This window comes from Varanus komodoensis, unplaced genomic scaffold, assembly GCF_004798865.1.
Source record: "Varanus komodoensis strain SLA01 unplaced genomic scaffold, ASM479886v1 scaffold4, whole genome shotgun sequence".
Lineage (NCBI taxonomy): Eukaryota > Metazoa > Chordata > Lepidosauria > Squamata > Varanidae > Varanus > Varanus komodoensis.
In genome coordinates this window covers 29,076,718-29,094,547 of record NW_025335941.1, presented here as the reverse complement: position 1 = coordinate 29,094,547, position 17,830 = coordinate 29,076,718, and the positions used below count along the sequence as shown (strand labels likewise).

The 17,830-nt window shown below is 40.2% G+C and overlaps 1 protein-coding gene across 2 annotated transcripts in view; it reads left to right on the top strand.

The window, feature by feature from the left end:
- Positions 1–17,830, top strand: part of EPHA6 (EPH receptor A6) — a 462,252-nt gene that overhangs the window by 336,812 nt on the left and 107,610 nt on the right. For both annotated transcript variants that reach the window (XM_044442451.1, XM_044442452.1), the window contains 3 exons: positions 3,717–3,787; positions 4,783–4,908; positions 13,438–13,623. In XM_044442451.1, the coding sequence (XP_044298386.1) occupies positions 3,717–3,787; positions 4,783–4,908; positions 13,438–13,623 (383 nt within the window). The remainder of the gene's footprint in view (positions 1–3,716; positions 3,788–4,782; positions 4,909–13,437; positions 13,624–17,830) is intronic.

The window sequence follows — 17,830 nt, the reverse complement described above, 5'->3', positions numbered from 1 at the left end:
CTTATGGATGGCCGCCAAGAGTCCTTCTCTGGACTGTGAGACCAACAGCCAGTCATCGAGGTACGGATAAATTTGTATGCCCTGAAGGCGTAGGAAGGCACAGACAGGAGCCATGCACTTGGTAAAAACTCTCGGAGCCATAGCCAGTCCAAAAGGTAAAACTGTGAACTCATAAAGTTGGCTTGCAATCACAAAATGAAGGAAATGCCTGTAATTTGGGTGAACTGAAATGTGGAAGTAGACATCCTTCAAGTCCAGTGAGGCGAACCAATCCTCTTTCCTTAACAACGGCAAAATGTTTTGAAGGGTAGTCATACGAAACTTTCTCGGTACAATAAACGTATTTAAGTTCCATAGATCCAAAATGGGACATAGACCACCATCCCGCTTAGGGACCGTGAAGTATCTGGAATAGAATCCGTGAAGTCCGTCAGATGGAAATACTTGACGAATCGCTCCTTTACGAAGAAGTTGACGTATTTCGTCGAAGAGTACCGGTGAGCATACAGTAGACCATGGAGGAACGATGTCAAATTCTATTCGATAGCTGTGTTGAACAATGGATAATACCCACCGATCAGATGTGAAGGACTCCCAAATGGGGAGTCGGCTTCGAAGCCGATCCCCAAATGAGAGGGGGGTGGGTATTGAAGGAGTGTGAGGAATGGTTCGCCAGTCCTGTCAGTGTTGCCTCCGATCGTCAAAACGACGGCAGCCCTGCTGAAAACGCTGTTGGGGCTGAGGACGGTGGCACTGCTGTTGTTGTTGCTGGCGGTGTTGAGGCTGCTGCCTCGGTTGATAGGATTGCCTGTAGGATGGACAATTCCAGGACCATTTACGTCTAGCGTGAGACTGGATCTCCATCCTGCATGCTGTCATCCTCGATTCATGGAGCTTCTTGAGCTTATGGTCGGTTCAAGAATGGAAAAGCCCGGATCCATCGAAAGGCATTTCCTCTATCCACCGCTTGGTTTCTTCCGGGAAATTACAATTCCTTAGCCATGCATGCCTCCGAAGAGAAATGGCACCGACCAAGGCCCGGGAGTCAGTATCCACGTGGTGCCTTGCCGTGGACAAATGCTGCACCGCGACCTGCACGGCTTCCTTGATCAGGACCTTCGCGAGATCACCCTGGTGGTCTGGGAGGGTGGAGGCGACGTTGTGGAGGCACTGCATAATAAAATATTGGTATCTCGTCAACGTCGCCTCATAATTTGATATGCGAAGCCCCAAGCCCGAAGCAGCATAGACTCGCCTGGCCAGGGAGTCTATTTTTCGGCCCTCTTTATCTCTTGGTGCCATGTGTCCTCTCGCCTCTCTGCCCTGCGAGGATTCGACGACCACAGAGTTCGGTTTCGGGTGTTTGAGGAGGAAGGGAATATCCTCTTCCTGAACCCTGTACATCGACTCATACCTCCTGGATGTCGGCTGAGGATGTGATGGCAGGTCCCAGGGCTGCGTCATTGCCTGCTGCAAGGTGGTTATGAGCAGCAGAAAGATAGATGTCGATTGCTCCCCGCGGACGACGTCGTAAAACTTGTCTGTCGACAGTCCTGGGTGCTGGGCAGCGTCGATGTCCAGGGACTGGACAAGTCTCGACATCAGCTCCACGAAGGAGACGTGGGACTCGTCGGGTGACGCAGGACCCTGGGATGTCACAGCGACGTCTGGGGAGGTTGAGTCGACCTCTGAGTCAGCCGAATTGGCACTGTAGTAGGGTGGGGCCGAAGATGATGACTCTGCCGGCGAGAAGGAGCGGCTGCTTCCACTTTGTGGGGATCGAGGTGGCACCCGCATTGAATCCACTGATCGCGGTTGGTCGCGGGGTGGAGATGATCGTGCCCTGGGAGCAGGGTAGTACCCTACAGAGAGCGGATCGCCCCAAGTATGGTAGTAAGGGCGACGCCAACTCTCCGGGCGTTGCTCTACCGAGTGGCTCCTCCGGCTCCCTGGTGGGGACAGGCCAACGTCCGTTTCTATCATCACCGTGGGCATGGGTGTTGGTGACCTCACCCTAGGAGGGGAGTCTTGGATTCCCCATAGGAAATTGAACCCCGTAGAGTTGGAAGGGGTGCAGGCGGGAGGTCAACCGAACGGCGGGGAGATTCTTGAGGGGTAACCCGCATAGCCTCCTGGAGGACCGGTTCGGGCAGGGTTGGAATCGTAACCGCCACCGGTGCTGAGAGTCCCATCAGTTCCAAATTCCGATTTCGGGGACAGTCCGGACGGTCCAAGGTCTTGGACTTTTTTGGAGGCTTGGAGACCTTCTCCTTTCTGGCCTTCTTATGGCCTGCCAACTTCTCTTTGGTGTGCTTCCGCTTTTCATGCTTCTTTTTAGGTGAAGCAGAGGGGGCCACTGAAGCAGACGCACCTTCGTCCAAAGGCCATGAGGGTGGGGCCACAGAAGCAGAGCCAGGTTTTGGGACGGCGACGAGCGGGTCTGACTGCATCAGAGCCCGATCCCAAAGGAGCCTCCGAAGCCAGTTTTCGTGGTTCTTCCTGGCCTGCTTGGAGAAGGCCAGGCAATGCGCGCATTTATCCGTCCTATGCCCCTCTCCCAGGCAGAGAAGGCATAGATCATGCGGGTCAGTTGGTGCCATTTTTGACCCGCAATCCGCGCATTTGCGGAAAGCTGCCCGCTGCGCCATCGCGAAGAAGAGGAAGAAAAGAGAGATAGTGAAGAGGGTAAGTGTGTGTGTGTGTGTGTGTGTGTGTGTGTGTGTGTATATATTTGATAGACTGAAAGAAGAAATAACGAGAGAAAAGCTACGCAGAATAATGAGCTGGGAACAAGGAGAGGAAAAAAACTAGGATAAGAGGACAATTCGAGAACGAGGTAATAGTCGAAGTGAAAGTCGAAAGTGGCACGAGGCACAGCAAACGGCGGTCGCAAAGACTGAACAAAATGGTGGACGCTCCGCTCTTTATAGGCCACAGGGGGGAGGGGGAGCAGAGCTTCCCGCCAAAAACCGTTAGCTATCAATCTTCCAGCCACAGGCACTGCGCAGGCGCAGTACCCATATGTGTGATGCACAGAGGACACAACGAAGAACTATAGTTTATCAACCTTTTTATGCTGGTATATATTTTCACGGTTTAAGGAAATTGTAGTGTTTCTACTGTAGATGCCATTTTTAAAAGCAAAACAATAAAAGTAGTATGTTGTATCTGCTTTGATACTCAAGTTATCATCAGGTGCTTGATATGTATGATGCTTGCAAAAACATGCTAACATGTTTAGCCCACAGTAACCAAAACACATGCACTCCAGCAACATCTGACTGTGATCAGTCTAAAAGGGGACCCTACTTGCAGAAGGAGCACAGTGTGCGTCCATCCATACCTGTGCAGGTGTCCTCAAACTCCCTTTGATCATGCAGAGATGACTCCAGTCATCATGTTGAACTGCTCCATTAATGAGATGTACATGTGGGGGGGTGTATATATCTATATATAAGTCTTAACAGTTAGCCAGTACATTCTTGGAAGCCACTTGACACATTAGGTATCCATCACCATTTCAGTGTAGGTCATTTTATTACTGATCACATCAAATGCATTTTAATTGTTTTCTTGCTGGTTTCTCTAGCTACCCTTTTCAATCACCCGTAGCTTTTGTAAGTTTAAATTTGAAACAAAAACATTCTTCATATAAATTTAATGTCATTCATTCTGTGCCATTTTTAAAAAGTAAAATGGTATTTATTATCTTAAAGGTGCCAGTGGTATATAAAGGCAAAAATGAAGTCTGAAGAAAAACGAAGAGCTCATTTGCAAAATGGGCATTGTAAGTAAATCTGTCTGTGTTGTTTCATATTTAAATGAGTACTACTGTATTTTCACTTCCTATATCTAGCTGATAAGCTCTTGGAGCTCATCTTTTAAATATGTACACCTTCATTCTATTCAGTATGGGTACTGAATGCATGCTTAGAGTTTCATATGAGCAGAAGCAATTGTATTCACCTCAATGCTCTTCACAAAACATCCCATAGCACAGACAGGTACAATATAAATTTCTATTTACATTTATATACATGTGTGTGCTATGTACACACATGCATAAGTAAGCAAATATTTTAGACTCTCCAAAATGCCCCAAAGTGAATCAAAGAGCTAATCCACATACGTGTGTGTGTGGGGTGGGGGGGGAGGGGGAGGGTGTTTATTCCAAGGTGCTTGTGTTATGTAGGGAAAGTGCCTTCCACTTTGAACACTTCAGATAAATGTCTTTCACCAGCACTGAAGATGCTTTTGTACATTTCCACCTGCTCCTCGTTATGTGATTTTCCCCCCTGAACTTTCCAACTTTTGCCTGCTGGGAATAATTTTCCATTTGGTTGCTAAGAATGAGTATCTATGCATTTACTTACAATTTCTTTCTCATTTCCAGCATTTCAGTGAACTGACTTATATTCAGTGTCAATTCTTCTACATATTTAGAACATATAATATCAATGTAGCCTAAACTGAAGGTTCCCGTATGAGTTAATATATCATTCTCCATAATAGCTAGCTTGATGGCCTAATACGAACCAATAGGAGAGTTAAATAGGGCTATTCACAAGCAAGACAGGACTTTCTATATACCCAGAGGTGTGCTGGGTGGCGGGGGGATTCCTTTCTTGGAAGTAGGCCCATGAACATTAGTGGCAGAATCTGGTAAGATATTTCTCATTACGATTATATAGCACATTTAATTAGTCTATTTTATTTTTCCGGAGTCTTTGTTTGTTGAATCATTTCTGTTTAATGCAAAACATTGTATTTCTGTCTTTACAGTACAATTCCCAGGAACTAAAACATACATTGATCCAGACACATATGAAGACCCATCACTCGCTGTTCATGAGTTTGCTAAGGAAATAGATCCATCACGAATTCGTATTGAGAAAGTTATTGGGGCAGGTAAAATTTCCTTGCAAATATGATGAAGTAATCTTTGAAATGAATGGATTATCCCCTTCAAAACCTAATGCTGAGTATCACTTTCTAATAGCTCAAAGAACTGCAAAGTATTAGTCAGTTTTCATGCACATGTTGAAAGGTAGGTGCATGCCTGAATGATAAAAGAGATGCCAGTTCTCTGTGCATCACATATATGGGCTCTACACCTACATGAACCCTGTCTTTCAGAGGTTTCTAATGTTGAAAATGTTTTGAAAGGAACCCCTCTTCTATCCTTAGTGTCCATATATAGTGTGGCTTCCACCTATTCCCTCAGTTCTTCCTCAAAAACCACTGTGGTAGCCTCAGGAAATTCATCCCTTTGCAGTCACTAGCAGCTTCTTTTTATGTTCTTTGTCCTTTTTGTCTTGTTCTTCCAACTCCTTCTTCTATTTTGTCTCCCATTCTACTGTCTTTTTCACCATTTTCCCTACTGCTTTCTTACTGAAACTTTTTATTCCCTCCTTAGCTGTATGACCCTGAAAGGTTCCTTTCAGGAAGTATGTGAAGTGTGGGAGCAAACTCCCAACTACTAACAGTCTTTCCCATTGCCTTTGTTTTTGCCTGGGAGAAGGTCATGCCATGGAATCTTGACCTTACAGTCAGATTTTCACCAAAGAAGCCTACCAAAATTAAATGGACCACTTAGGAGTGAAACTTTGGAGCAAGGAACTTGACACAGTGGATTCCTCCAAAGCAATGGAAAATTATCACTCATCCACTTCAAAGACTCCTGCCTTACCTCCAATTATGCCTGCCTTGTTCAGGGCTCTAGTCATGGTCTAGACCAGTAATGGCAAACCTTTTAAAGACTGAGTGCCCAAACTGCAACCCAAAACCCACTTATTTATCACAAAGTGCCAAGACTGCAATAAAACCTGAATATTGAGGTTTTAAGTTTAGAAAAAAACAACTGAATATGATGCTGCTGATTCAAATATGCCAGGGGGACAGCACAACATTAAAAGAATCTCAGTCTCTTAATTAGAACATCTTTTTGCTGAATCTTAAAAATTAAATTTCAATTTTTCATAAGAAAACTCAAAGATAAAATTTTGTGTTAATAAAAACTAATGTATTAAAACTCACAGCCCATCCAAGCAAATATATATATATCCTTGGCAGCGCACTGACTGGCCATGTGAAAGCTTGGACAAGTCATGGTTAATGAGTCGCAGCTTGTGATGTCATTGCCTGGTGCTGGTACTCCTTTCCGAGCATGCACATGGCCCCTATGTGTGCTCTTATCTGATGCTCAGCTGCTGGGGCGATGCTGGGGTGACTTGGCTCGCATGCTGACAGAGAGGGCTCTGCATGCCCGCTGCGGCACACATGCCATAGGTTTGCCACCACTTGTCTAGACCATGCCCCTAATGGCAGGATTAAAAAGACAAAAGCAGCAAAATTGGTAGAAGCTGCAAAATAGGAGGGCCATAAACAGCAATAAAAGAGTCACCACTCTGATCTGACTTGGCAGGGCCCATCAGTACCAAGTGCTCTGGAAACCAGACCTAATTTATTGAGTCTGGAACTGATCTCAGCAATTTCAGTATCTGAAGGAAAGATAGTCTGCACCCATTTATTCTTCCAGAAGATCCAGGTTAACCCCTTCCTGCCAATCTCTCCTGGCTACAGAAATTTAATGAAGACAGGCTCCACACCGGCACATACGTGTGGATGTACATGTGGCCAACTGAAGAATGAGTTAACAGATAGGCTAACTGCCTTTCTGACCCAGAAACTCACCATAAGTGAGGAGTTTCTTTTGCCAATAATGATTGGTACTGATAGAGCTCTGAAGAATCATGGTATATTTTTCCTTTCCATAATCAGTAAGAGTTATTACATTTCTTAATACACTTCTGTTACTGTTGTCATTAATGCAAGCTGATAATCATGCAGTCTTGTGGAACTGAACTTACTAGTCCATTAGAGAGAAGCTTCTGGAGTGCTTGACTCAACTTCCCTTCATTTGACTCCCATATCAATCAAGCCTTATATATATTAAATAAAAGTAGTTCCATGAGTGAAACAGCCTGAGTCAACTGCAGACAGCTAAACAAGCCACTGCTGATATATTCATCTTTGAACTTTGACATAGATCTGGAATGCAATGAAAGTCCAAAACTGAATACAAAATTATCATGATATTTCCTTTCACTGCTTCACATTTATTTTCTGTGTAAAATAACATTAAACACTAAGGAGGGAAGCCTGTTTAACCCTTAGAGATCATACTACCTCTTTCTTTGTATGTCTTACTGAACTGAGTTACTTAACTGTAGCTGGAATATAGGTCAGTTCATAATTTCTTTGTATTTGTCAAATTATGCATATTCTATTAGGATATTTTTTAGCTGATATCTTCTGATCATAACAAATTACATTTTGCACTCTAATGAGCACTCTCTGGGCTATAAAAAATTCATGTAGATGGTAAGTCAAAGATAGAGTTATGACTTTGGTTTCTACTAACAAACAAAAGAAATTTGCTACATGAAAAAGAGATGCCTTTTTACCATGAAAAGCATAACTAAGATAATTTTAAAAGTCTGCTCAACTGTTAAAACTACATAAATTTTAGTTGTACACATCTGCAATTATGCAATGAAAAATGTCTTTCTATACAAGGCCCTGTATTGAGAGCTTTGATGTTGTAGCTTTGTGTAGACCTACAGAAGGGGTCCTCAAACTTTTTAAACCGGAGGCCAGTTCACTGTCCCTCAGAATGTTGGAGGGCTGGACTATAGTTTGAAAAAAATATGAACAAATTCCTATGCACACTGCACATTAAAATTAATTAAAATTAAAATAAATTTAAAAAATTAATTAAAATTAAAATAAATTTAAAAATTAATTAAAATTAAAATAATTAAAATTAATTAAAATTAAACAATAATTAAAAAATAAAAAATGTTTGGTCCACTTCCTTGGGCTGCAGCAGAAGCCCAAGATGAGGTGGGGAAGAGCATGTCCATATTCAAGGGACATAGCTACAACACAACCAAAGCACTAAAAATAATATTTTGCATAATGCAGCTGATGACTGCAACTGGCATTTACAAAGAATGAAGCAAAAATACTAAGGATAAATACTGTTAATGCCACTCTTAGTATTGAAGCGAGTCAGCCCAGAACAATTCCCACAATACACAACAGCTATATTTGGATCAGAGCTAATGACTACCATATTTTAGTGCAACCTTGCCAAAACTGGTACTATCCAGATGAGTTGGACTACAAATTCCATTGGCCATGCTGGTTGGGGAAGATGGAAATTATAGTCCTCACCTGGAGAGGGCTGTGAGGAGGAAGGTAAGGGCTGCTTTCCAAGGTGAGAGGAGGCGAGGGACAGGGCCGCGGTTGGCCGAGTAGGGTGCCTCTCCCTGCCATGGGGGGAAGCATGGCAGCCGCTCAATGGTGGCGGCTTGCTCAGAGAAGACCATGGCTTGGCGGCTTGGCCCACAGCCCAGGGACATGGCTCACATAATTAAAAATAGATTTAAAAAGTTATATTTTTCTTACCTTCAATCCTTTTCTAGTGTGTGTGTGTGTGTGTCTCTCTCTCTTCCGTCCTCCTCTCTTCTGTTTCCCGCTCCGTATTCCCACTCTGTATTCAGAACTAACACATGCGTGCAATGGGGAGGAAGAGTCAGCGCACGCACAGTTGAAGGAAAATGTGCTCTTTGTAAATTTGGCACATGCGCCGGCTCTCTGCTCAGTTTCAGAGAATGCCTGTGCTGGCTCTGAGCTTTCGGACTCGCTCGGAGATCGTTTTCTCTGAGTGGGTCCAAAAGCTCTGAGGGAGGCCGGGTAAATGACCATAGCGGGCCATATCCAACCCGCAAGGAGCCATGGTTTGAGGAGCCATGGTTTGAGGAGCCATAGTTTGAGGAGCCATGACCTAGAGTAAAAACAAATGTTTCATCAGATAGATATTATGCTAAGTAACATCATACTCGGTCAGTTTAATGCCTTATTTAGAGGTGTTGTAGTAGGACTTAGTCTTCTTGTTCTGCCTCAAGCGATTACCAGGTTTGTATTAGTTCTAGGACCATTCAGCTCCTGAGTTTTCACCATGATCATTACTTCCAGAAGATCCAGGGAAAATGTAGGATCAAGGAACACTCCCTGATCCTTCAGGGAGATCACAATCCCCTCCAGATTAGGTTGAATTCCAGTTCCAAGTTAGGCTTTCTACTTACCAAAAACATGTCCATCTTGACTGGATTTAACTTTACCCAGTTACACAGCCCATTATTGAACACAGGCAATATTCAAAGATTTCAGTTGCTTTGTTTGTGTTAGGTAACATAGAGCAATTAAGTAAGGTATCTTTCTTGTATCAGTGGCATTTTACTCCAGAGCTCAGTGGTTTTGTGTAGCTACTAAACATGTGGCACAATATGCAACATTTGAAACAGGAGAGCCCAATGCCTTTCTGAATAGCAGATTCAAAAAAGACTTGTAAAAGAAAAAAGCCTGAAAAGCTTCATGCTGAGCTGCACACACTGGAAAAATCAGAAATTAGGCCTGAGTTATGACCTGTGTGGCCAGCCAGTCAGTTCACTGCAGTGTGCACAGCAGTATTTCTGATCCTGTAGGGCTGTTTTCATTCTTTGCCATCAAGTACTCAAGAAAAAAGAAGAAAATTAGCCATTATGGCTGTAAGCATAGCTTTAAAAAAGTAAAGGGTAAGTTAGGGTAGATGGTTTTTGTTTTCATTTCACTTTATCTATTTCACCCTTTAGCAATACACACCCCATCCCGCTGTACTCATCTTAACAACTGCAGAATCAACAGGGCAAGAGCCTTCTTACTGCAGGCAAACAAACATGCTTCTGTATTCCTGGCTGGGAGATTCACAACTGAGGCTGAATCTAAAAGCAGAATAAAGGAAAGCCCAAGGGGTGGAGTCTAACTGTAGCCCCTAATACAAAATTACAATAATTGATTTTTCAGAGGGCCTCCTTGTAATTTCTCTGTGCTTTCAGAACTGGCCCTTCTGTTCTAAGTCATCAAGCTTAAACAGGGGTAAATTCTAGGCATTTCACCAACGGGTTAAACTATTGAGGGTTAGACAATAATATAACGTCCTCTTGCCCTTTGTGATGGGGGTGGGAGGTGCTACATAAAACGAAGCCAAAAAAAATGGAGCAAATATAAGGTAAGGTACATTGTTTCAAAAAATAAATACAATTAGATACTAGTAAACAGACATTTATTATTGCCTGCCCTTAAGTAGATTCAAAGAGATTATTCTAAAAGGAGGAACTCTTGCTTAAGGGATCAATAAAGTATTTTATCTGCTGTGCCCATTATGTGCCACAAGACAATTCCTATGGTGAAATTTTATTCAGACATATATTTCTAAGTTCAACTTACTTTTAGCAAAGGGAATTAATAATTAGACTTTAGGACAATATGCCATCTGTTAGTTACCTTAAAAATAATATAATGCATTTCATAGCTGTATCAGCTAAATAGGGTACAGATAATGTGAAATCATTTGCTCCTGCTGGAGTGGGAAGACTGATTAAAGTAGAGGCAGAGACAGAAAGAAAAATCATAATGAAAAATAAATCTTGATAAGTCATTCCTGAGAAATGTCAGTATTCTTCTACAAGGCACAGCAATATTAGCAAGATGCTAAGCCATAGTTAAGCATCAGCTATGGCTGTGGGTGAAATCAGATATCTGTCTGCATAGCACTTCTCCCACCCCTTCTTAAGACATTTTGTAAGTCTTTACATAGATAGGCATGTTTATCTCCCAGTACTTCTGCTCATTGTGCTCCTCACATATTCTCTGCTTTCCAGCCTCTTTGTAGTGCTTGCACTGAAGTGGGGAAAGCATATGGAATATTTATGAAGATTCTTTTCACTGTACACAAGGAGAGGGGAATAGGGGAGCAGCCACTTTGCTAAAGACTTAAGATTACCAGAATCCTTGGCACAGTTAATTCTCTTGTTGTGTACATTGGTCCTGGTGAACAGTTCTTTAGTCTTAGATTCAAAAGGAAAATGAGCCCATTTTTCTTTTCTCCAGTCCCTCAGAATACAGAAATACTTCAGTACAGGTTTCCAACATGGATTTAACAGCTAGACTGAATTATTTTCTATCAGATAAATATGATAAATTCTTGCATCTTTCGTTGTTATTCCATGTTAAGCAGAACCTACAGAAGGAATAATCACCATAAGGGGTTCACAGAGCCACATAGAGGCAGGATTTTAAAATGGCCCTGCAAGCATACTATTTCACTTGGAACTCCTCTGATACATTTTATATTTTTACAGTGTTTGTTGCTTTTTAAAACTGTGTCAGGTTTTTATTATGCATTTTATTATTGTATATCACCATAGGAGGACTTCTTCTCTGAAAGACAGTCAAGAAATATTATAAATAAATAAATACACTGCATAAAATATTATTATTTATCTATTTATTTCCTCCCAAGATAGCTAAGGCCTCATGCTCATAAATCAAGCTGAATATGGGCATAGCTGGAATGGATCCAACCTAATTTGGACTTGTGGTGAAATAGTCTGGTGATTTCTTCATTCTTAGCCATTTTTAAATGGCTAAGATTTACCACTGCATGCCAGTTTTGCCCAGATCCACTCAAATTATATCTTAGCTAAATTTGTTTCTTTTAGAGAGCAATTTTATGACTCCTATACAATGTGACAGGATTGTTTCAATTCCCAACTCTTAGTTCAGGAAATCACTCTGACCTTGGAGATGGGGAATCTGTAATCTGACCCCCACATATGGCACAGAAAGAACCACATCAGCTGCATTTCCAAAATCACAGAAAGGGCCTTGGAGAAGGCGTTTACTGGGTGTTACAGGGGGCAGGGATGGTGATGCCAAGACAAGATGCATAGTGGCAGTGTCCTAGTCTCCTTCAATCTCCTTCCAAAGTGCCAGAGTAGGACAACCAAAATTGGCTGTCTAGTTTTTCTGCAGTGTGAGGCAAGTGGGAAGCCACCTCTGCCTCTGTTGTCCACCTGCTCTGCATCAGATGCCTGTAATCCTTGAGGGAAACAGTTATCCCTGTAGGATTGTGCTTTAATTTCCTAGCTGCATTTTAAGGACCATGGTCTTCCTAAACATACTAATAGATCATATTAAATATCCATAATTTTAATTAAAAGAAGCTTGAATAAAACCCAATACAAACATACCGTCATGAACAGTTTTCTCCCTCTATCTTTTTTGCTCCAGCAAAGAGAAGGATGATCCTTTTCTTAGAGCTTAACAGGTTACAAAAGTGTATAAATCAGTCAAGCATTCTCTCTGAAATGCAGGAGAAGCATCCATCCATTTGAAGAGTGGAATCCAAACTGAAAGTTCCCCTCCTTTTTCACCCTTTCAAAAAAGATTCTGGCTCCTCCCTCAGGGCAGCTTCCTCTTCTTGAGGCCTAGACAGCAGGAATGTCAGGCATTTCTTAACTGGCCTACTCACTTTACCTGTCATCTCTTCACAGGATCAAAAACTCCTTTTCTATATCCTCCGCTACCTAGTTCTCCCTCTTTTTCCAAGGTGTGCTAGTTCTCTTGATGTGGCTGGGAATCTTCACTAGGAAGCCTTGTGAGGTCATCTGCTCACCTCTGCTCCTCCTCCTCAGAGTCAGATGAATCTATCTGAACGTACTGTAACATTCAAGATCTGGGCCCTTTTCTACACATATTAATACAATTACATGAATAAGAACAATTTTAAATAAAGACAGTTTCAGTAAAGTACAGTTGCTGGATACCTTCAGCAGCAAATAACTAACATTTTCAATTAAAAGCCATGGAGAATAGGTAAGTTTTAAAAACTTCTTTTAGAAGCAGTTGTAGATATGGCCAGCCTTATCTTCATAGGTAGGGGCCACCAATGAAAAGCAGTGTCTCTAGTGCCCACCAACCTTACTGATTGTGGTGGCATTTATTTCATCCTATCTCTAACAAAGGAATGATATATGTATGGATTAGATCAGGAAATCCTACCTTTACTGCATTTGTTCCATGCTTGTAGTGGACAGATTGGGGCAGTTTTATTCCCAGTTTGGCCAGAATTATTCCATTGAATAGAAATGAGATGGTTCTTAGTTAGTCCTCAGAGTATGTACAATGTAAGTCCTCCGGATACTGCCCTGCTTTGAGCACTGCTTTTCATAGAAATATGTAAGTTGGCCTCTTTTCTCCCCATGATAACATTTGTAACCAGCTCAACTCACTGCTCAGAAGTCTTTCTTCATATATGTTTCAAAGTTAATAATTGTAGATCTGTTTCTTTTTATAGACTATTACATACGTCAAGATTTCTTCAACCATAATTGTGTATCTATTCAGGAGTAAAATAATAAAACAGCTGCTACAAGGATATTTGCTATAAAAGCTTAAACATATACATTGCTATGCCAAATTTGTTTGTTTTATGTTTCCTAGTATTCAAACACATTGCTAAAAGCTTAACAAGATGTTTTTTAACTTAAGGTGAATTTGGAGAAGTGTGCAGTGGTCGCTTGAAAACACCTGGAAAAAGGGAGATTCCTGTGGCCATAAAAACTTTGAAAGGTGGATATGTGGAAAGACAGAGACGGGATTTTTTAAGAGAAGCTAGTATCATGGGACAGTTTGACCACCCAAATATTATCCGCCTTGAAGGAGTTGTTACAAAAAGTAAGTTGCTTAAGATCATTTATTTGCTTTATTGCTGTATACTTACTCCATTATCACTATTCATCAAGAGCAGGTCATGTGAAGATGCAACTTTCCACATCTTGGATGTGTTGTTGTAAGGAACAGAACATGCAAATTTCAGATTACTGCATGGGAATGGCATGCATACTACTAAACATCTGTTTTCAGACATCTGGGTCTTTCATTCAGTGAAACGATTTTCATCTGTTCAATATTTATATCATATGTAACAATAACAGTACCTAGAGTTCCTTTTTCAAAATTATATTTAAGTTTTTCAGGTAGGGTAGATAAATAATTTAAATTTTACATGAATTCAAAGCAATTCATGCAGCATCTTCAATTATAAAATCTATTTTATTTTATGCAGGAAACAAACATTACTATCAGTGCAGCAAATATCAGTGATTTTCATTTGGGAAGCAAAAATTCCATATTCATAGTCACAGATACATTCAGATAAATAGATTTCTACAGAGTTAGGATTTGGAAAACAAAACAGAAGAAGCTTGATTTATTCCTAATAATTAAACTAACTGCACAAAATGAATAAGGTTATCCTAGGAGGAGGTGTGAGAAACTTTGAGAAGTCTAAGGGCCATTTGAGTTATACTTTTTGTCTGCTTCCTGTGACAGTGGAAATGTTTTAAAAGTTGAAATAAATTTAAATGTCATTTGGAGTGGCTACAAAGTTCCAAATGGGTAAGAATTTGCTTGGTTTCAAACTAATATTGAAGCTCTGTAGTAGTTGTGGAGTGCTAAAAGGATTAAATGGCCTTTCCAGAAACCATTTTGTTTTGTTTTGCAAGAATTCATTTTTATTGCCATTTTGGGTGGAGGAATGGGTCTTGTGTGCCATTTACAGGCTGCAGGCTTACCAACCATGCCTTGGAACTTGTGTGGGGAGTTTTTTTCTATTAAGGGCCACATTCACTTGGAGGTAATCTGCTGGCCACATGCCAGCAGTGGCCAGGGCTGAAGACAGCAATGGGTAAGGTCAAAGGCAAAGTGGAAACCCCAGTTCTGTATTATTCTTATTTTCTCTTTCTGCCATCCCTTTTTTCTCTGTGTTATATCTCCTTCTCCTCCTCCTCCTCCTCCTCCTCCTCCTCCTCCTCCTCCTTCTCTCTCTCTCTCTCTCTCTCTCTCTCTCTCCCCGCTACCCCTTTTTGCTTCCTCCTTCTGCCCCAACTAGTGGGTTGTCCCAGGAGGAACAATTCACTCTTGCTAAACATTTGAAATGATCCATTCCAGGAAAAAAAATAGGAATTAGACCCAGGACACATGAAATTAAGCCAAAGCTGCATTCTGGGGCCTACAACTGCCCCTTTGCCTGGCATCATGAGCAATTGCAACCTGATCAGTTATTTATTTAAATGGATGACTATATGAACAATAGCTTAGTTTAGCCCTAGGGACAACATGGAGTCAACTAGCTTATTGTGCATTAGGTATGATCCAACTAATATGCCAAATAATACAAAAAAGTCCTGACTTCATGAAAATTGCTTATGGTCTTTCACAGCATTCTTTCAGTATGTTGAAAATAACCACTTGGATAATTCAGTGGTTTTATATACACCCAAATCTACCTTTCTGTAATTTCTTTCCCTTTTAAACTACTGTCTTTTAAGAAACTTTCCTAGTAGTCAAAGAAAAAGCAGACGGCTTTTAAAGGTATATGGTAAATTATACTTCTAATGGTGGCAGACACTATTACATGCAAGTTATTCATATAATTCCAAAACTTACACATTGGACATAATGTTTTCAAGACAAAATTTTTGCTAACATTTCATCGGTTTTGATTTTTTAAATTTTTGTTGCTATTTTAGAAATTTTAAGACTTTTGAAATGTGTTGACAATATGAGAAAAGTATGTCCTGTTATTGCAATATGCTTAATATGTTCTTTTTAAAGTTTTGTTTTTATCATTTAACATAAATACTACTATATCATAACAAAAAACAAAGACTTGGACAAACACAGCTTAGTGAGAGATAATATCTAATAACATGAATATCAGTGTGATGATTCCAATAACAATGAGATGGTTTGTAATTACTTGTATCAGAAGGGGACTTTCTACCATTTGTAATGCTTGATAGCATTACCAAATGCTACTTTTTCCAGAGCTTCTTCTCCAGTTAGGATCATTATCTGAACTAGCATATTCCTTCTCACTTCCTGTCATACCTTGATTTCTACTAAATAAATAAAACATCTTAAAATTGTAACCAAGTGGCCTTGCTAAAAGGAAGATACTCTTTTAATATTTGTAAAATGACAAATATTGTTATGATGTTTGCATTCTAGCAATAAGCCACCCAAGAATAACTCAGAGTAGCAGTCAGGGTTCTGACTAATACATTTCCTTAGGCACAGCTCCTAGAGCTTATACATGAGTGAGCCATCTTTCTCACCCTTGTATCTTACAATGGAAGTAAAATAGAAAGTTGTGAAATATGAAAATCTGCTCTCTAGAACCTGAACTGAGAGCAGTGCTTGCTTCTACTAGTACACAGGATGTGGTGGTGACGTTAAGTACTAATATTCTAAAATAGCATTTCGACCCACTGTTTGATCCAGAGATAGACAGTTCTGATCAAGCTAAAAATCAATGGAGCCTTTTCAGTTACTTCAGAAAGAAAGAGTGCAGATGTCTTTATCATAATATCTTGAGAAAATCTGTTTACACTTTTGCATATTAGGAATAGAGAACAGCCATCAGTATGATCAAGGCTATTCCCAAGGCAGAATCAGTGTATAGGCAAGCACACTCAAAGAATCCCTCAGGCTGCTTTTCCCCAGGCTTTGCTTCTGTGTCTCAAGAAAGCCAAATTTCAGATCTTTCCTCAAAATCTCTCTGGAGTTCATGTTTCTTTTCTCAGTTTGTCTACTCTTCTAAACAAAAGTAACAGTCCATAACATTAATTAAATGTAAATTCAGTTAAATTTCTCCCATCCATGAGTGGAATATCCAGAAATAAGGGTAATTTTCTATATACCTTTTACATGATCACGTTTCAGGATTAAATAAGTAACAACATGTCTTTGAAAATCCTGGTAGAATCCTGGTCTTCTTTCTTGTATCCTAGCTACCAGTCTTAGATGTGAGAGTATATAATTGGGTATCAAACTTTCAGTCCTCATTTGCATACTTTCCAAATATGTATACTTGCTGGAACATTCAACCTTAGAATGTCCTTATTATAGAATATTGAAATTAAGAATAAAAATAAAGTGTACTTTTACCTATCATTTCTAGCTTTTCTGAATTGCAAATTAATTAGCTTTCCTGCTTCTTTTTTTAAGACAACCCTTTGTGTCCAGCCATAGTATAACAGAGTGAATATTGCTTGTTGCAATTCTAATATTTTGCATCTACAAACAATTATCTTCCTACTGCCACCTTGACTGCTTCTTAATAAACTATTACATTTTATAAGGGCAAATTATAATCAGTTGACAAAGGGGGAGGGTAAGGTATTTCATTGTTGTGTGTTGCTGTAATAGGGAATGAAGAATAAATTATTTTATGGAGCTTTTGTTTGGTATAAGTTATCTCACATTACAATATTTTAAAAGGGATCAAAATTGGGCTTTGTGTTGTATATGAATGTATTTAATTTGAATAGTTTAATAAAAAAGCAGGTAATTGATCAACAGAAAACTCTTTAATGGTCCTAAATGTAAAGCTTCCTTTTGAAAACTGCTTAAATTAAAGTAGTTCAATTTGGCTCTATGGGAATACTATAGATTGAGCAGTTCCTGAGTTACAGCACAGCATTCTTAGCTATGGGATAATTATCAGATAGTATCTGACACTGAACTCACTAAGACATACACCATTATAAGTGGTTAATGAATCACTGTCTGACAATGAAAAACGGAGTTGATCTACAGTGCTTAGGCACACACTTTCCCCTCTGTTGGCCATTAGTTATTAAGCTGTAGCCATTGCCAGTATATATTGCTTCAGTTAGTAGGAAATGTGATCCATCTCAATGTTTTTATCTGTTAACCTAAGGAAACTCACAAAAATACTTGACTGCAATACATTTTAGAGTTCTATCCAATCAGTAATTATTGATGAATGAAACAAGAGCTTTCATATGGTACAATAATTATCAGAAAAGCAAGTATTAGCTCTAATGTGCAATCCAATTCAGAGTTCCTAAGTTCC